This window comes from Alnus glutinosa, chromosome 5 (assembly GCF_958979055.1).
Source record: "Alnus glutinosa chromosome 5, dhAlnGlut1.1, whole genome shotgun sequence".
In the NCBI taxonomy this organism is placed as follows: Eukaryota; Viridiplantae; Streptophyta; class Magnoliopsida; order Fagales; family Betulaceae; genus Alnus; species Alnus glutinosa.
Genome location: NC_084890.1, coordinates 11,316,700 through 11,337,731, shown reverse-complemented (window position 1 = coordinate 11,337,731; position 21,032 = coordinate 11,316,700). Strand labels below are relative to the sequence as shown.

Below are 21,032 nucleotides of genomic sequence, written 5' to 3'. Positions count from 1 at the left end.
TGGAAGTGAAGATGGCGGCTGCCAGCCATTAATTATATTCACAAACAAGTGTGTCTTTACAGCAAAATCTGGTAGCAGTTCTGAAGCTGAGTTCGCTACAGATTAATTTAGCATGTAGACTTGCATATAAATTTCTGTTGTTGCTGGTTTTGGAATTGTACATGGCATGATCTCGCTTTATCTCTCAGCTCTTGGAAAGCCCTCATTGTTTCCACATCAAATCCACCAGCAAACTGGCAAAGAACAAGCATTTTCCAATCAGCAATAAGAATATGAAATGACGACCAGAGAATTCTCCATTTTTCGAATGGAAACAAGCGGTTTACCTGATGTACTCGAAATGCAAATCTAACACATTGGACAATCAACTCTTCTTCTTCTGGCCCCCCGCCGCCGACTGTTTCAAGCTCCGCCGACACTCTCTTCATGTACTTCGTGGCCAGTTTTACAGATGCCAGCTTGATCTGCAGGATTTTAGCATTAAATTGCGTTATGTTTTAACTCCCCATATAGCTCGATTGTTCAGTCAAAATGAAGTTCTCTCTCTCTCTCTCTGCCCTTCAATTCTTTCACTAATTTCCATTGTTGGAACAAGTTGTGTTAGTGATAAAGTGATCGAGTGGTTAAGTCTAATATCAGATAATAATTTACACAAATAATTTCTAATAGAAAAATGTCCTGTAAACCCCATTATTTGTAGTTTAAAAACAGTGGATCTGCAAAAAAGGTCAACACTAGATCATAATAAATCCGCAATAAAAAGGAGGAAGAAGACAAGCAGATACATTAAAAATCTGGGATTTCACATGTGCCCATGCAGGCGTGCGCAGAGAAAATGAGGCAAAATCTAAGCATCCTTTTGTCATCTTGCTACCACTACCATTTATATTCCATAGTAGACTGTGTCAAAAACCATTCTACTGTCTCTCCAAGATCTATAGTAGGATTCATTAAACGGGACCACCTGTAATCTATTCATTAACTTAAGAAAAGGGTCTTGAGGTTGTCTGCTTTTAAGCATTATCAACCCAATTAGCAAGCCGTATCTGTTGCTTGAGAGCTTCCAAACTTTTTAAAAAAGATATGCGAATTTGATACGAATCTATCGAGTTATAGTTGACCTATAAAGTCTTATACTCATATTTCGACACGACTTAAACTCGATACATAAATCTAAATCCGACACTTACCCAACACAAAATTAACGTGTTAAGATTGAAGAGTAAAACCCATTTAATTAAATGGGTCAGAATATGGTTGACCACGCCAAGACGGATTGAGACCCCTAGTTGCTTCTAGTTCTAGAGCAAATCTAAACACATAAGAGAAATGAACCTGGCTTACATATCCAGCATCAAGCATCCAATCCGTAGGAATATGAAAAACTTTATATCTCTTCGTTGCAGATTCTCTCATACGCGAGAGATTGTACACACCATGCTCTAACCTGTTACAATCACACCCAATAAAATAACATCATCAGAGAAGAGAAACAACCAAATACAGAATATAAAAATGTATCCTTTTGACTAAACAAAAGAGAAAAGTCATAGAAATTTGCGTACTTTTCGAACAGAGCCTGCATTTTCTTGAGGGCCGCGACGCACGGCTGGCGGCCATCGTCGCGAAAGGACGAAGCCTCGGATTCCAGCTTCTTGAGATCAGAATACCCGAATGCAGCCTCGCGCAGTGCGTCCGCCTTCTTCTCAGGCCAGTCGAAGTGCTTCAGCACCGCTCTTTCATCCACCTAAACCCATCAAGAATTAGCTCAGAAAAAAAATATTAAATTAAAAAAAAAAACCCAACAAGAAACAGATAAAAAAGAAATGTACCAAGTAAGAGAGCTCGTCGTCGAGCCATTTAACAAAAGGCACAACGTCTTCGATGTCTGTAAATGCAGCATTCTCAACCTCTTTGATCAGAAATCTTATGAATTCTCCCTGTGTTTCTACGTCTGATTTTATCTGCACAAACCACAATACCCACCCCGTAAATACTCGAATCAAGGCAAGAAAAGTACTAAACTACAATTGATTAAAGAAAGAAACCAGAAAAAAGAATGAATATTATTTTGATAAGAAAAGTTTTGAACAGAGTTGGAATTGCCACTGAACTTCATCAAATTTACACCTTTTCTTTTTTTTGTTTTATGCTTTTAATGTGGCATATCGAATATAAACACTGTCTTATCTGGCAAGCAAGACTTAAGTCGGAGGGAAAAGCGTGCATGAGCCACCGGTGAAGACCCACACAAGGTCCCGTCACTTGTCACTGACATAAGCTCCGGTTTCAAAACATAAATACGACACCAAGAAAAACTAAAAGAAAAATGAAAAAAGGAAAAATGAAACCCCAAGCAACCAGTTACCGGGACTTACTGCGAGCAAGTGAGTGGAGCGGTTCTCGATCTCGCCGATCATGTCACGGGCGTTGGTGGTGGACGGTGCCACGTCGGATGCTGCGCCGGAGTCTCGCCGCGAGTCCCTGCGCATTAAGGAGTGATAGAACTCCACCACCTCCGGCACCCTCCTGACCTTCGCCGGCACCGCCTTCATGCCCTTGGGCGGCAATGGAGGCGGAGGAGGCGCTGTTTTCTTCGGCGGCGGCGGCGGAGGAGGAATGGCTTTGTCTCTCGGAGCTTTGTTCTCGGAGGAAGCACAGGGACCGTTGGATGATGGTCTTGGAGGTGGTTTTGGAACCCTAGGAGGGCGAGATCTGAGTCCGGAGAGAGCTGACTCCGTGAGTTCCTCTGAGTTACACCTGGAGTGCCTCGGTCTCTCATTTTCCGATTCCTCCTTCTTTGAGTCCGTTCCTTCGAGCTTCAGGTTCTCAAAAATCGAACCAGAACCGTCCGTACATCTCGTCCCTTTCTTCAAGCTCTTGATGAGATTTGATTTCACGGAAATCTCCATTAGACCCTGAAACCTTTGAGACGAAGAGAGCTCGTCACTTTCCAGACTCAGCTCCGCTCTGCTGCGATTAGACGCGGCATTCTTCAGCTCCAAAATCTCATCTTCCATGGCCTTCACTTTCCTCTCACTCTCTCTCTTCTCTTCCTCGATCTTCGCCTTCATCTCCTCCAATTCCGTTCTCAAACTCTGGTTCTCCACCTCCAAGCCGTCGATTTGCTTTGCAGCTCGCTCGAGCTCCGCGTCCTTAGCGTAGATCTCGTTCTCGAGGACCGGGACAATGGCGACGGACTCCTTCAGGAGCTTGTACCCAAGGAGATCGGTCTTCAACAGCGACTCTCTCTCGCGGAGCTCTTCCACCAGACGAAGCAGCTCCGTGACGTCGGGCGGTTTGGGCTGGACCTGCGCGGAGGAGCGTGGGAAGTAGACCCCGAATGAACGCGAGAACACCGCCTTCTGGGGTACCTTGGCCGAGCTCGGCGACGGCAACGGTGGTTTCGGAGGCGGCGTTTCCTGCTTCGAACGCGCCGGCGACTTTTGCAGCCCCATTGCCATTCTCACCTTCCCAGCCACCATTGGTACCAAGTTCCAACCCCTCTCTCTCTGTCTCTTTCTCTCTCTAGAGACACGCTTTTACAGTCCTGGGTTGGATGGAGTGAAGCCCACACAGACGTCGTTGTCTTTATCCTTGTTCGATAGGGGTCTCTGAATCTGATAATTTGAAGCTGGAGAGGAAAATAACTAGCAGTGAGATAGAGAGCACGTTGAGAGTGTAAAATAATAAGAGAGGGAAAAGGCAAAATGCACTAATAACGAGGAACGGTCTTCTTTTCTCGGATCCGGTTTGAAAAACCAGATAAAAAGAAACATAAATATAATGAAACATTAGAGTTAAGGGCAAGAAGAATTAACACATTTTGCTTGTCGCCCCTAACTCTCACGAGCAGATCAAGATAGTTAATTATTACTCGCGGTCTCTGTCTGACAGCTCAGCGTATTTTCGTGAACAGGCGCGTGGGATTTGCGCGATTGGGCTTCTGTTGACGGGACGTGAGAGAGACTGGAGCAAAATTGATTTGGAAGTAGTGGGAAATTTTTTTAGAAGCTAGAAAAGGTCCCTGCATAACGGTCGGCTTAGTTAAAGCTCTTTTAACTGCTAGTTTTTCTCCATTTTCTCGCGGTTTCTCGTGGGTTTCATTACAGTGGGTGGACACGTGCCTATTTGACTATCAAGTCAATGGAAAGTGTATATGACCAATTTGTTTTTGGGCCTACCAAAAAAGAATTATAGGATTATTTGCTTTTGCTTTTGATTATTTCTGATAATGATTATCAAAAAAAAAAAAAAAAAAAGATTATTTCTGATAATGAAGATAAAATATTCGGTTCTTTTTGTTAAGATTAGATTTTTAAAATAAAAATACTAACAAACAATTTAAACATAAAAAATATTATTTACCTTTACGTCACATCAAATACTTTATCATAATATATGTATATATTCAACTCCTAAACGCATTAACGAATATAATTTTATATCTTTGACTTACTTTAATTTAGACAATAATCTTATGGTTAATATTTTTTATATATATATTTAATATTATGTATTGTGTTACGTCATTTAAAATTTTAAATAATATGACATTATAAATATTATTAAAATTATAAAATAAAATATTTATGACTCCCTTTATTATTATAATTTTTTTTTTTTTTTTTTGGGAGAATCCTATTCCCTTTAATTGAAAACTCCTCATTTAATCGACGATATTGGTGGGTAGAAACTTTTTCCTTCAAATTGAATTAGCAAACGAAAGATATAACTTTCCTTTTTCTTTAATTATTCAGTGTTTAAAAGAATCTATGAATTGAACATTCGAGCTGATAGTTTGGGAAATTTGAAATGATTGCTTGAGAACTTTTGCTGTTTGACACATTTATTTTGAATTTGAAAGAGTGGCTTTACTTAAATAATAATAATAATAATAATTTAAGAAAAAAAAAAAAACCGCTTTTAGGTGATCCCTAAATCGTATAGTTTTGCATAGAGTTGTCAATTTTTAACACGATTTACAAATTCGACATAAAATTAAGTGTTTGAATTTAGATAAATGGGTTCGGGTCAAACGGGTCAATTTGTTGGTTGACCTATCGATCTTTTTATGATCCATCAATTCGTTTATGACCTTCATAAAAGAGACTCGCAACAAAATCCTACGGTTTGAAAAAATGCAATAAGATGCTGTACTGTATACAAATTCAATGAAAGGGCAAATTGCGAAGATAATAAATATCATATTTTGAATTGGATGGAGAACAGGGAACCGTACGAAATATTGTGATAAAAATAGAAAGCATTTAAACGGGTAAAGTGAAATTAATGAAACTTTAAATGCACAAGCTGGAAGAAAAAATTAGGGGACAATTAGATCCTATTTCCTGCATGAAAAATATTAAATTTAAAACACTAACACAACAACTATACAACAACCCCTTACATGAGGGTGAAACCCACACACTGGGGCTCATCCTCATGTGAGGAGTTATTGTGTGGTTGTTGTAACGGTATTGTGTATGAATCAAATCCCCACACGTTATTTTATTGGTGCACAACAGTTGTGCAACCGTTGTGCACCACTCTAGAGACATGGGATGAGTCACACGTGAGACCCATGCGATGGAACCCACCCCATGTCTCTAAGACCTTGCACAATTGTTGTGCAAGAGTCATTTTCTATTGAAAAATTATTAAAACACTCACACTACACAACAATGACACAACATCAAGGCACAATGGAGTGGGGGCCATGTTTTAATCATTTCTCATTTTAATAGCATGTACTTCTCACATGCTTTTTTTAATAGCATTAATAAAAAAAAACATGTGTTTTTCACATGCTTAAAAGATAAATATCATTTTTATATGTAGGTTATAAAAAATTTTTTACAAATCGATTTGTATGAAATTTATATCCATCGTTAAGGCTCTAACAATCATTTAGATAAATCCAAATAATTTATCTGATTTCCCATGACTTCATTGAATCCACCTCCTTACTCAATGCTAAGATACCAACTTTATTGCTTCCATACTCCATATTTGCCTCGTCAAAATGTCAAAAGAGCTGAATAATATGACCCTAGAAAAAAAATAAATTTTAAAAATATGATCGTTAAGAAAAGATAAATTCTCAAAAATATGATTGTTTGAGAAATAATGAAGAACTATTTGAAAATAATATTTAAATTGAATAATGAAAGTGAAATAGCTAAAATGACTATGTTAATGTAGATGCTTTGAAAAGTTATAGCAAAAATAGAAAAAATATGATTTTTTTTAATTATTTTGGCTAATAAATTTGTTGAGGCCGGTGTGAATGCTCTAACATAATATACAAGATAACAAGAAAACAAGTGAGAATTGTGTAATTTAGAGGAAGAGAAAAATAGACAAAATATTTTTATTATTACTTTCATAACCAAAATGAATTTATCGAATAAAATAGCTTGCATTGTTATTGTTATTAACTCTGTTTGTTAGTGCATTTTAAACGATATTTTTGTTTTTTGTTTAAAAAACGATTTTTATATGACATAAAAATAAAAGTAATTTCAATTTTTTTTTGTTTGGTGAATATTTGGCATTTTGAATTATTTGTTAATATGTTTATTTTAAAAAGAAAAAACAAAATAAATAAATAAATGATATAAAAAAATAAAGTGTTATCTATGATATTAGTTATCAAAATGATTTTTCGCTAGGGGATATCAGAATGTCTAATATTTACGGGCATACATTTGTTTCACTTAGTCTCTGTACAGTAGAGGAGTGTTACACATATTCTCAATTAGACATTTTTAAGTGTTCATTTTTTGACATGGCTGTAAAAATTATTATTGGATAAAATAACAAATTAAAGTAATTATAGTTTACCACAATGACCTTCCATGAACTTTTTACACCACAAGAAGTGATTCGTAATTTATGCAACCTCAAAGACGAGTGATGCAATTATCTATAATTGTTACTATTAGGCCAGAGAGTCAAAACTTAAAAATATGTTTAGCATTTCTTTTGTACATAATTATGAGCTCTTCCAATATATATATATATATATATATATATATAGGCAGTTGTATAAATTTGTTATAGGAGGGTGATGGTATCGGAATTACGTGGCTGATAGCCTGATATTATATTATCACTTCCCCCTCTAAATTGCTTTGGATACCTGAATAGTGATTATTTACAGCCTTAGAGCAACCTCATTTGTTTATTTATTGAATTTAATTAGCTATGGAGAGAGAAATTAATGTTAGCTAGAATATTAATTAAATTATTATTATTTATTAATTTAATTTTTTAAAATAAATAATAATTCAATATTATATTAAAGCAAAAATCATAAGTTCAAACCTTAATTATATAATTTACTCTTAATTTCAATTAAAATATATATTTTAATGCATTCATTTTCTTAGGGTCATTGCCTGTGAACCGAAGTGATGTCACTAGTTGCGCTCCCATCTCTCTCACACAACCGCTGGCCATGGGCAACTACAATTCACTGATCTGTTGTACATCTTTTTACTTTAATAAGAGAATATATGAAAAATAGGGGAGAAAACAAGAAAAAAAATCTCCCAATTTCGAAGGACCTGGTGTTAAATAATAAAAGTGAAAAATTAGTATTCTACTAGCGCCACAAATAGTCTTTAATTTTAAAGCATTTGCTATTGGGATATGATACATTGTCACTCCAAGATATAATTTTTTATTACTTTTGTTCACGTAGCAATTTTTACTTTTACTTTCTTTTACCTTTTTTTTTTAGAAAGAAAAAGAAAACTCTAAAGCTAACTAGGAGACCACCTTGCCACATGGAGAAAGTGGTCAAGAGGTTGAGTCTCTAAGTGACGAAATGTCATATTTTTTTTACTATTTTATGGAAGCATAGAAAAGGAAAATGAAATAAAAAAACAAAAAATTGATGGCCTTAATTTGAGATCCACATGTAGTTCATGGTCGGCACTGCTAGGAGCCATTTTGTACCATGCGAACTGCATTATTGGAACTTGGAATGTCTAGATTAGACTTTATGGCTTACAATTTTGGATACGATCCACGAATTTCATACAAATTCAATATGAAATTAACAAATTAAGTTTGAGGGTTATGACTCATTTAATTAAATAAAATTAAGTTAACGTTAACCTATATAGTTTTGTACATATGTTTCGATCCCAACATACGTCATAAAGAGTGACAATTTTCAATACGATTTATAAATCCTACACGAACCCAACACAAAATTAACGGGTTAAAAATTAAGAGTTTGACCGGTTTAATTAAATAGCTCAGATTATGAGTGAGTTATATAATTTTATATTCATCCATTTATACTGTTTAAATTTAACACGCAAACACAAATTATAATCCAAAGCTTAACACTCGTAAGCAAATTAATAGAATTAGGCTTCTGTGTCAAGGGTGAACCCAAATTACGTACATTTGTTTTCATTAATTTTGGGCATGGGCACAGCACGTGAACTGTACAGGTTATGATTTAGCTTTTGTGAAGGCGAAAATGAGAGAAGTTAATGGGAGGGGCGAACTCCAGGGAAGGATGAAAGGAATGTGACAATAAATGGGAATAAATATGATTATTTGTTCAAACAAATAAATATTTGCCTGAATTAAAAAAAAATAAAAATCAAACAAATAATTATAAATAATCTTAATTTATGGAGCAAATAAATATAAAACCATTATAATCCATTAATGCTGGGCCAAGGAGGCATGAGTTAATGAACATCTCTCCAGGAGGGCGGAGGCTCCATTAAACCTACTTATCACATCATCAATACACAGCGTTTTGCCATTTTCTGTAAAGGAACCGGGTTGAGGGGAAGGAGTCATCACATGATGTATAATATAGGAGTATAGGACCTGCCTACAACCCTACAAAGTAGTGCATGAATGTGGAACTCTCACATTTATGTCTAATTAACTATTCACCGCCCAACACCCCCATCTTCTCCAATAATTACTTTCCTTTTACCGTACTGTCATTTAAATTATCTTTTATTTTTTTAAAAAAATAAATTTAACCATTTAATTTATATTTTAACATCTAAAAAGAATTATATCCGAACTTATCTATAAAAATAAAAAATAACAATTTTGTCTCTCAAATAAAACTAAGATCCTTGTCTGTTAAGACTGTTTAAGATTGCATTAATGAACTTAAAAAGTAATTTCAGTACATAAAAAGTTGTGCCAAACAAAAAACGGCATGTTTGTTAAAAAACTACTTACTCTCTAAAAAGTTTGATTTCTCGACGCAATCAGAAACAAATTATATATAATTATTTATTTTAAAAATTTAAATTTATAAAAATAAATAAATTTAATTATATAATTTATATTCTAACCGGCCACGTCAACATTGTACATGAATGCTAGTAAATAGTAATGCAAAGATTTTCAGGGATGCCAGTGGTGCATGCACTGTTGGTGTCCCAATTGTACAGTAAGATTATCTAATAATCTCTATATTTTCAGTGCTCGTATGATTTATGGAGGTACTTATATGTTTTTTTGGGAAATGAGGGCATTTAAAAAAAATAATAAAATAAAATAAAATCATAAAAGCTCTCAAGTCGGTGACTAGTGACGGCATATATATGATATATCACATGCAAAGTGCAAACACACTGAATTAACGGTGGAGGACATGCGGTGGCACGTTGAGTAGAGGCGATGAGGCATGAATGTAGGCATGAATTTTAACTACACCCACCTTCTTTAATTAACTGTCCAATGTAATTGTAATTTCTCTTTAATATTTTAATTTACTGTCCAAGGTTCGTTGTAATGTTTCGTTCTGTTACGATGTAATAGAGAAGATATAAATATAATGAGCATTTCACGTGATCTAAAATAATAAAAATACTTTTCATAAAATAAATTTCTTTTAAAAAAAAAAAAATTCTTAATTGAGGGAAAACGTTGCAAATTAAGTAGTAAATTGGTAGGGAACATTGCAAAAAGAGTAATACTATTATTCACATCCATTTTCATGCAGGCTGATGTGTCATGCTTTAATGTCAATCACTTAAAAATAATAATAATAATTACTTAAAACATGCATGTTACGTCAGTCAATATAAAAATGTGTAAAAAGTAGCATTATTCTTACAAAAATTGAAATATTGAAAGACATTACAAATGAAATTGTAGATTTAATAGACCCAAGTATAGTATCCCTTCTTTTGTCCTGGTAAAATTTCTCTTATAAACTCGTCATAGCCATGTATTCAATAGCTAACTTGGTACCTAATTTATTCAAAAGCTTTCACTCTATGAATCGATTGCCATAGTACTAAAAGTTAAGGCACCGAGTAAAAAACAGAATGCGTGTTAAATGCACAAATTTTAAATTCTGACCTCCTATTTAAAATAAATGGAGCCTAAAACAACAAATAGCCACCACCTCGATCCTCATAAGTTTTTTTTTTATTATTATTTTTTTAATAATTGAATAACCTCAAGCAAAAGAGAATGAGAGAAATTTGAAAGAATAATTTTGGGTTAATTAGCAACAATTCCCTACTAATGTTTTGCTCTTAAAATAAAATTAAGAAAAAAAAAATTGATTTTTAAAGGAAGGGTATGCATAATATTGGTTGATTATAGATATTGCTTTCAATCGTTTCTTCCGAAAATCTGAGTCCTCTTAATTATTTGCTTCAGAAAGGTCCTAAAAATGTAGGGCCATCTTCGGTGTGTGAGAGTCATGGCTCATGAGCAATTTGGTACGGTTGAATAGCAACACCTGAACAGAACAGCTACGGACACACAGCAAAAGGTCACTCTACTTTTTCTCTCAAATCCCCCAAAGCTTGTCCGCACGTAAATTTCCAAGTCACCTCCTTGAACATTGGGTCCATGGACAGCCCTGGACAGCCCTAGAATAAAATCAAATCATGAAATTATAAAGTAATTGAGAGAACCAAAGCAAAAGGGAAGAGCTCTGCTACTTGTCCGGAAGCTACATATTTCTAGGGTTTCTAGCTCCAAGTTAGATTATAAAATCTCTCTTGGAGTTACAAAATTTACATGCATGGTAGTTTTTTATGTGACATTATAGTGAAAAAGTTTGAACGTTAAGAAAAAGAAGAAAATATAAAAAATAAATCTTGTATTTTAGAGTTTTAAAAAAATCTTTCTATGTTATCATTTTTATCAAATTTATTTCTTGTATTTTAGACTCTTATAAAATAGTTCATTCTATCCAAATATGAATAGGTTCCCTCAATTTTTATGATGAAACTCTTGTTAAATTATTATTATTTTAAAAAATAGAAAAGTTTGAAAGAAAATGATTTTCATGTAAATTGTACGACTTAGAACCCTAACAAACATGCAACATGCTTTCCATTATCTACTTTGATAAGCCTAATCTTTATATAATTTGTTTACGTATAAGTAGGGTTGAGGATATTAGAGGTAGGCATCTCGAGCATCACTGGAGGTCTGAACGGAGCCGAACATCTCTATTAAGCTCTTCAAAAGTGAAATGTTTAGCAAAATTTTGGTTGAAATTCACAAAAAAAATCATCATTTATCAAGCTCTCTTTTCATTCTCTATTATAATACTGGTCAGATTTACACTCCATATCTGAAGAAACATTCTTCCTGTCTATCTCATTTTCATATATTTTCATATTCATTTTCTTACTCTCTCACACCTTTTTCTCTCTCTTTTTCGGTTTATGGGGTGATTTTGAGAATAATAATAATAAAAAAAAGCCAGAATAAAATTTATATTTAAATAGAATATAGTGAGATTTAGAGAGTATGTTTATTGTGTGGTGCTTTTATAAAGTTCTTAGTTAAACTAAAAAATGTAAATTTTTTATCCAAATTTTAGCTAAAGAATAGAGAGCCCGTTCACTAGGGATGCTAAAAAATACTGGGTGGAAATTGAGAGAATTAGGGTTGGCCACTATGGGAACATCTAAGAAGGTCGGCCGGACCGGCCACTCCGAAAACTCCTGAGCGGTAGTCCAACAATCTTTTTGGATGGTTGGTTGAAGAAGCTTTTTTCTGCAAACTGTTTTACCAAAATTTTTGACCCCCCATTTTTTTAAAAAAAGAAGAAGAAGAAGGGTCATGATTTTAAGAATTGTAGGTTCTGGATCCTGATCCTGTGATCCATGTGCGGGATCGGAGGATGATATATGTGCTTTGCCTCAAATGTGTTTAAGAGACAGAGTGGTAAATACTACATGTATGGAGTAGTAATTTGGAGCTACATGACCAATATATGCATAGCCCTTCTCTTCCCGTGAGCCTATTGTGTGGCCTAAACGGTAGCTGGTCACGGGCATGGATATATATATGCATGGAACTCATAATTGCAGGAAGACCCTGCTCGATCAGGTCAAGTATGCCGAGTGAATGAGTGATCTAATAAAAGGGCTGAAAGTAGACGTTTCTTTTCAACTAGTGTAAGTGATGACTTGCAGGGAACTTTTGGAATTTCAACATTTAATATTTACATGCAACTCACTCGATCTATGGGGCTTCGTTTTCAGACAACGACAATGAGGATGATTTGTCTTCAAGCCATCAAGTGGAAATTGTGCATCGACTGACCCATCCCATACGAAAATTATGTTTCCTTTTCCATCTGTTGTCCATTTGATGTTTTCTGTTGTTGCAGTGATATTAGGTTGGGAAAGAAATGTCTAAATCTGGCCCCGTATACAGACTACAGTACAAAGATAATGTTTTGAGCAACAATAATAGAAGACATGGACACCTAGCCAAGATAACAAGGCAAAAGAATAGCTAGAGAATAATCAGAAGCTATGGCATATATGAAAAAAATAATAATAAAAAATTAAATGCAACCCTCCTAAGACAGGATCAAGATCCCGATCCGCTCCATCTTTATGGTTCAGGATTTTTTTTTTTTTTTTTTTTTTTTTTTTTTTTTTTTGACATTTAACAGTGTATATGATGCCACCTCATGTGATAACTTATACATCATTAGATCTGCTCACGCGAACAAACATGCCCCAAGAGCTAGGGCAAGAATATTATTGAATTGATTCTTTTAAGGTCCACTGGCATGGATAGACAGATAATTGGGTTAGGACAGGCTGAAAGCTCAATTCATTAGCCATTATTATAACACTCGGATGAGGAAAATAAACATTGACAGAAGCTGGTATATTTGCCATATACATTACAAACATCTTAAATAATTTAATCATATTGACACTTTGAAAATTATTTAAGAGTAAATAAATAAAAAAAGAATCGTAATAAATTAATCTACATCATTCATCGAAAAGAAAAAAAAAAAAAAAAAAAACTATTTTCTACAAATGCCAGATCCAACAAGCTCGAGTTAAGGCACAGAGTCACGGGTCAACCGAACATGGGAGTCACTGTCGTGCTAGTGAGAACCCAGTGGAATTGCATAAGATCACCCAACACAAACCAACTCATAGACAGAATTTTCCAACCGTCATGCTGGCCTTAGGACCCACGAAGCATCAAAGGAGCTGCCACTCATCATCATGTGCATGGCCCTCAGCATCATTTATAGGCTCCACACCAAAGCAATCATCCTTTTGAACCCCATCAGTGTCAACCAACAGTTCAGGGTGACTAACTGGTTTTGACAAATTATGCTTCTGAGCCACGGTGAATAATGGAGCACCATTTGATTCATCTGCCAGCTTCGAAGCCCGGAGACAAAAATCATCAAAATCATCTGTCCACCAGGAAAAAAGAACATACTAGAGTCAATAAAAGATTTGTCCAGGGCTGTGACCAGCAGAAAGCAAGGAATTTCAATTGAGAGTGATCAGCAAACCTTTGTCTCGGCAATAAAATCCGATTGCCAAGGATGAATCAATCGAGTCTAACGATATGTGCCGAATGATACTAAGAGAGAGAGAGAGAGAGAGAGAGAGAGAGAGAGACAGAGAGGGAGAGAATTAGTATGCAAAATAAAAAGAAACCAATAGCAGGAAATACTCAGCAATAAGCTTACTTGCAGTGATAAGATGAAGTATCGGCCTCTAGATTGTCCCTATTGATGTTAACGACCTGATAAGAAATGGCAGTAAAATACCATAGTCAGCCGTGAATGCAACCATAATCGCATTATCCTCAATATCCAGCTTAAAATGTAAAATAATAAGCATATTGTCTGCATATCAAGACAGATAGCCAGACCAAAAGACAGAATGAAGAAGAGAAGAGGGAATGAGGTGATGTTAACAAAGATGAAAAAGAAATGCACAAATGACAAAGCAAGATGCTGGGGCTAATATTCGACCATCCATCTTGGGTTTTTGGTCAATAAACATTTTATTTCTCTACTTCAAACTAGAGAAGCTAATTACTAAGTTTAATTCATTGGAAAAATCAATGAGGCCAAAGAAAGTTGAAGATTTGCATATATGTGGGAGTTGTCAATTCAGGGGAACAGTAAATCCCAACTACTGGATAAAAACATAATCACGTTTCTCCATTGAGCTAATTCTACGATCATATTCTCCACAAAATCACAGTCGTCCATCATGTTGCTCTCACCATCTGCCTTCCTCTTTTTCCTGTAGTCTCTGACAATTAAATAAATCAAAACTTCTTTATTATTTTCAGTTTCATTAAGTTCGCTCCATATATTCTTTTTCGGTGAGTAAGTTATTCATTATAGTTGTATCCAATCTAACGCATGTAATCAGTACATATATAAAGTATTTGGATAGGAAGTAATGAATTATTCAAGTTATGCTGTTACCAGTTGAACGTCATGTGGATCAAGGAAGAGAGCTTTTTCATCTTGCACACCTACAATGTAAGTCGAAGCCCCAGGCTTCCCACCCAAGATGCCAAGGCTCTGTGGAAACATAAATGTTGCCCGCAGTGATGGAATATACCTGGAAAGAATATAAGAAACATTGAGCAATTGATACATATGGTAGCAAGCACAATACTATTAAGTTATAAATTTCACTGATTTTATTGTTAAGTCAATGTACTTGCTACTTTCTACATAAAACTTTTCTGAGGATCATACAGAGAAGATCTCTTGATCTCACTATTATGATTAAAACAGGATCATCATCAATGTCTGCTCATGGCCATGAGCTATGAAATTCCTGGCAAATCAAGTTCATGTTTCTTAAATCTATAACTACTTAGAAGATTTAACTAATTGTTATCAAGGGTTGCATCTCCTCTCCCCAACAAGGGATGGAGGATCTGTCATGGGTTCAATCCCATGTGGATGCATGAGTTGTATTTAACGAACAAACAATATTGGACCTAATATTAAAGAGGTCAACTCCTATTTATTTTACCCAAAGCATGCAATCTTCTACTCATCTAGCCTTTTAGCTTAACTATGCTGAGTTACTATTTCAAAAACATACAGCTGAAACCTGAGAGGATATGGATATATTACAAGGGAATCTGGGTAGGAAACTGGGTAGATAAAAGGCTCCTGTCAAGTCTTTTGTCAAGTAGATGGATAAGCTGCATCTATGATGCATGAAGAAACTCCAGAAGTCTTCCTAAGTTTCTTGATATAGTAAATTATCCGATGTATACAAAATTATTCTGAGAAATAACTACATATAAAAATAATAATAATAATAAAAAATAAAAAATAAAAAATTGAGAAATAACTTATTAAAAAAAAAAATGTAAATAATCTTGCAGTTTGGCCTTGGTATGCACAAATGGTGACCCCAAAGCCTCATAGGAACACAAACTTGAAGCTCCAACAATCACAAAAGTAAGCCAAATGGGAGTTAAATAATGGGACAGTAATCAAGCAATGAAGCAACACCAAAAGTTTCAAGCTACTGCGTAGCTAATAAATGCTAACTCATGATTCGCAATACAATGAACCAAGTGACTATAGAATCGCAGCTCAAGAAAAGCAGTTATTAACATAAAATGAGTTGAGATAGTTAAGCTAAATTAGATTTTACAATTCCCTATGACTAAAAGGTAGAAGATAAGGAAAAATAAGTGGAAATTTCTCTAATTTTCGAACCTGGGATTGACTTTTTCAGGTCCGAGAACCAAAGGAACCAGTAAAAGAATGGGCGTCCAACCAGCTTGACCTCTTGAAAACTCACAACAATGTCTTGAGGCATCTTCAATGCAAAGAACTGGAGCTCCACCTCGCTCCCCATCTTCATCTCCAGAAACAATATAAACAGCCATAGGAAGTGGCTGGTCCTCAAGGTCAGTTGTCTCTCTTTTAATGCGGGCTAGAGTTTCCCATGTGCGACACATGGCATAAGGGCCCACCCATGACCCAGCATCCAGGTTATAAGCCTTCCCGGCTTGAAGAAGGTTGTGTATAGAGAAAGGTGATGCCTCAGAATCACCAAAAGAGTGCAGAATCTCAATATATTCTTGATCCAATGGCTGCATGTGATACAAAGAAACCATCAAAAGGTACATACTGGAAGATAAATTATATTCCAATTGACTTTTTTTTCAGGAAGAAAAAATAATATAAACACTAAATAAATCCACCTCACCTTTTGCAGTGGTTTCCTCCAGGATCTACCTAATCGATGAAAAAGCAATGCCTACACAGATTAAAACAGGTCATTCATTGACTAACTGAAAAAAAAAAGCATGAATACAACAAGAAACAACCTCATGACCAATTAACCTGAATATCTTACTAAAATAGTATGACAATACTAATAATAGTTATTATAATCTGGTGAAAATAAAGTAGAGCTATACCTGAGCAGCAAGCATCTGACTACTGCGAAGCATGCAACCCCAGTTTACATCACTGGTATACCTTGTATCTCCAATAGCATCAAAACCTGTAGACAAACAGAGATAATAGTTTCATTCCAGCAATTCCAATTTGCAAAAACTTTCTTTCCAGATCATAAAAAGGAGAATATTCACCAAAGACACCTTTACGATATGTCATCAATATTCTTGATGAAAAGTCTTGTTCAAATCCTGATAACCCATTGCTAGTATCAGTATCTCCAGATGACTCATCCTGTGAGATTCTATAGCACACACCTAGAAGCCATATGTCACTTGTTGAGCTAGAAATGCCAGTCCTGCTTGACCCTAGTACACGTTCTTGAAGTCTCCTCATTGAGCCAGTAGCCACAGCTTTTCTCACAGCTGCTGTCCACCCATTATGTCTAGTATGAACTGCCTTCTTTTCACAAACTGATGAATCACTATGAACTTCCTTGTTTTCACAAGCTGATGGTTCACTATGTGTTTCAAAGATCGAGAGAGCTGAAGCAAAGAAACTTGACCATACGGAGGCCTTGGGGAACTTGCTATCACTTGATACAGGGTCTGAACAAACAGATGGTGGACTTCTATTCGAGGTATCGGTTAAACTTTTAGAAGAAGATTTTGAAGCAACAGCCCTCTCAAAGAAACCCTTCATTACCTAGTCATAAAGCGCAATACAATGATGGAATCGGCTCATAGAAGCAAATGCCAGTTTTATTATTTATCTGCAAGTACGAGGTAAAAATAGGAATAAGTTCCAAACAGAAACCAAGAGAACTAAAATATAAATGTGTAACATAGGGATGCATATTAATGATTGTGAAATAATTCTAAAAATACTGCCAACAGTGTATAATTAGATCAGTACAAATTTGTGTTCCCAAATCTGCAATACTCTTAATATTATGTCAGTCAGGTTGAACTATTTTAGAAAGTAATCTATACTGAGAATAGGAGAGTGAATGCAAGAAAAACAGAAAGTCAATAGTCCTATTCACAAACTGATTCAGGCCACATTTGAAAAATTGTTGACTATCGGGTCGACTCCACAAAAGAAAATTCGTATGGTAAATTGAAAAATATTTTTGAAAAGCAAAAAACCGAAAAGTGTTTTCAAAACATAAATAAATAAATAAATAATAAAAAGCTAAAAAAAATAAAAATAAAAATAATACTGGTGGCTAACCTTTACAAGTGGTGGCTGCCACCCCTTCATTGAAGGGGGGCAGGTGGATCTCCTCCTCAAGGTAGCCTCCACACCTAAAAAACGTGAGCACATGCTTTCAAAACATGCATGTGTTAGAAGTTTTTTTAACAGTGTTGTTTTTAGAAAAGTGGATTGTGTTTTATTTTTTGAAAAGTATTTTGTGGTTTGTTTTGAACAATGCGTTAGTGGTAGGGGCCACATCTAAAAACCCGTTTGTCTCGAAAGTGTTTTTCAGTGTTTGAAATGTAAAACAGTTTTTGAAAACTTTGCCAAACACCCCCGTGTTCAAACCACTTAGGGTTGGTTGCCCAAATCCTTCTTTGCCATGCACCTCTACCCAGAGCATCATTTGTTTAAAGCCCTACACAACTCTCCAAAAAATGAATGTCTTCATCATTACCACCATTCCAAAAAAGAAAAAAAAAACAAAAATGGAATTCCAAAAGACTCATAAGAAAAAGAATACAAGCAAGAATATGGAACAACTGAAGTCGAGGGTCTGTATACACAATAGCTGAACTGAACACAACACATCCTAATGACTTAGCATCAGCAGCACAATCCTGTTTCGTCATTCAGCTCACATCTTAATAGTCCTAATCCATAACTTGGATAATTATGCCTTAGCTTTAACATTCCACATAAAAATTACATCAATTAGATAAAATGATTTATATGACAGAACTTCAAAGAACACATCCTCCCTCTCTCTTGAGTGGGACGTGAAGGGGAAGACCAGCTCTAGTGGTCTCCTTCTCACAAAGGGAACTTTGGTGTTAGATCTTTCTATAAGGTCCTTGCTTGCAAAGAGGTAGTTCATTTCCCCTGAAAAAGTATTTGGCGGATCAAGGTTCCCTTGAAAGTGGCTTTTTTTTCGCTTGGTCCGCGGCGCTAGGTAAGATCCTTACCTTGGATAATCTTAGAAAGAGGCGTGTCATTGTGATTGATAGATGTTGTATGTGCAAAATGAATGGGGAGTTTGTGGATCACCTTTTTCTCCATAATGAGGTTGCACATGCTCTATGGAATGTTATCTTTAATCACTTTAGTCTATCTTGGGTTATGCCTCTTCGGGTGGTAGATTTATTCGCTTGTTGGTGGACGGGTGGTCACTCTCGGAGTGTTGTTGTGTGGAAGATGGTTCATTCTTACCTTTTGTGGTGCTTGTGGAGGGAACGAAATGATAGACATTTCGAGAACAAAGAAAGGACGATTGAGGAGCTCATTACTTTTTTTTTTTCTTTGTTCTCTTGGACTGCTATGTTCTTAGCTCCATTAGTGATTAGCTTTAATGATTTCTTTGTTCTTTTTTCTTCTCTTTCTTAGCTGCTTGTCTTGTATACTCCCTGTGTACTTGATTGCGCTTTGCGTTTTTTAATGATATTACTCTTACTTATAAAAAAAAAAAATAATAAAAAAAATAAAAATTTATGGTTAAACTAAGTGAATTGTTTTCTGTTCAACTGAATCTAAAGCCATTTCCTCTTTCAACATTTAGCTATGTTAACTGAAGCATTTAGCAGGAATATGTCTCCAGTAAGGGCACATCACCTTAGAATTACAGTAAACAGTTCAAACAGCTTTCGAATAACAGTAGCCAACCAATGACCAAATTCCCCTATAAAATCCGAAAAACACACCTTTGTAACTTTCCACTTGGAAAAGAAAAAATCTATTTCAGACTGGCTAAAGAGAACCCCAAGCAGGAATATGAATGACTAAGCACACTACTACCGAGAACGAATACAAAAATATTCCATGACATGATTATCGGGCATTGGCACATTGAATGACCAAGCTAGGTAACTAACTATTTTCATATAGCTTTCTGACAACATACACTAAATTCCCAGCTTATTCTTAATCTTGGGCAGGCAAGAACAGCATGGTTAGTAGCACTACCCCTAGCAACCAATGAAACTGCCTTTCGACATCCTCCTCAAGAACCCCACCGACAGCAAGGCATGCTCTTCCAATTTGACATTATATATACAGAAAAGACTCAGTCATATAAGCTCCTTCCAATCAAGCAGTATTTGCTATGACGATTGCCTGGGATTCATTGAGAAACCCAAAGCCCCACCTTTATCCCTCGAACTCACTTTCCTTAGTTCCCTAATAAGGCTATACCCTCAACACTCGGAGATCTGATAATAATAATTGTAATATAAAAATAAACGCAAATAGAGTCCCAGAAAAGAGAGAGTGATTGGGATCTGAAAGCATCATAGCATTTGCTAGAAAATTGATTTAAGCATCCAACAAATTCATTCAATTCAGAGACATAACAAAAACAAAACAACAAAAGGGCTCCTCGCTGCCATAGTTTCAAGCAGCACAAAAAAGAAGAAGAAATAAATCATATAATTCAAAACCCAAAACTACAATAGAAAAAAAAAAAAAAAAAAAAAAAACCCATAATATATATGATGATGTATGGGGAAAGGAAAGAGAGAACAGAAAGAAAAGGATAGCTTACCTAAAAAATTTGCTGAATTTGAATCTGATAATAATGATGGTGGAAGTTTATGCTTTTGGGGTTGGATTGGTGTCGTAGCTTATTCGCTAAAGGAATCAATTTTGCTATGGTGAATGACGGAGGAGAAATTTCATACACGTACGGAATTACCAAACACTGGTCCGGACTCCAGGTGGAGGTCGCTTCTGTCTCTGAGCTTCTTTCGGAATCTACGACTTCGAAGCTCGGGACGAACTAATGAAACCAACGATCCCCACTCCAAATAATGTTTTTATTCCTTTTTTTCTTTTTCTTTTTTTCCTATTGGGTTTGGGTTTGGGTTTTCTTAAGCAAAGTAGTCCGGAGGCCCAGAAGTTTTTTAGCCCAAAACGCAAAAAGCCTCCAGGGCCTGGCCCAACTGAGGGAAGTGATTGAATTTGAAGCACCCCAAAAGAAAAGACACGGGCCCAAGAAGGAATTGAAACAACCAAACAAAAAGAGAAATGCTAGGGGTACTAATTTTTTTACCGAGAGATAGATACCAAGATGATATAGAGCTTATTTATTAGAGATAATCCAAACAATTAATAAAAAGAAATGTTATGGGTACCAATGAATAAGCTCCAC

General features: G+C 35.5%; 2 protein-coding genes across 5 annotated transcripts; both read right to left on the bottom strand.

Moving 5' to 3' along the window:
* On the bottom strand, positions 1–3,729 carry LOC133867625 (protein INCREASED PETAL GROWTH ANISOTROPY 1). 2 transcript variants are annotated; one of them, XM_062304376.1, is made up of 6 exons: positions 2,379–3,729; positions 1,833–1,964; positions 1,566–1,747; positions 1,336–1,447; positions 327–464; positions 1–233 (listed from the first exon to the last, which is right to left on the bottom strand). In XM_062304376.1, the coding sequence occupies exons 1-6, from the start codon at positions 3,483–3,485 to the stop codon at positions 108–110; spliced, it is 1,797 nt and encodes a 598-aa protein (XP_062160360.1). In that variant the 5' UTR covers positions 3,486–3,729; the 3' UTR covers positions 1–107. The 2 variants fall into 2 exon arrangements, with proteins under 2 accessions (XP_062160360.1, XP_062160361.1); XM_062304377.1 differs by having other exon boundaries at positions 1,345–1,447; positions 2,379–3,728.
* Positions 3,730–13,125: 9,396 nt separating this feature from the next.
* Positions 13,126–20,679, bottom strand: LOC133868541 (cysteine protease ATG4-like). Of its 3 annotated transcripts, XM_062305462.1 has the most exons (10): positions 20,427–20,679; positions 17,927–18,000; positions 16,888–17,465; positions 16,714–16,799; positions 16,500–16,550; positions 16,004–16,383; positions 14,741–14,879; positions 13,988–14,043; positions 13,808–13,878; positions 13,126–13,705 (listed from the first exon to the last, which is right to left on the bottom strand). In XM_062305462.1, exons 3-10 carry the CDS (start codon positions 17,393–17,395, stop codon positions 13,485–13,487), a joined length of 1,512 nt encoding a protein of 503 aa, XP_062161446.1. In that variant the 5' UTR covers positions 17,396–17,465; positions 17,927–18,000; positions 20,427–20,679; the 3' UTR covers positions 13,126–13,484. The 3 variants fall into 3 exon arrangements, with proteins under 3 accessions (XP_062161446.1, XP_062161445.1, XP_062161447.1); XM_062305461.1 differs by lacking the exon at positions 17,927–18,000; XM_062305463.1 differs by lacking the exon at positions 17,927–18,000 and having other exon boundaries at positions 16,897–17,465; positions 20,427–20,678.
* Positions 20,680–21,032: the final 353 nt, after the last annotated feature.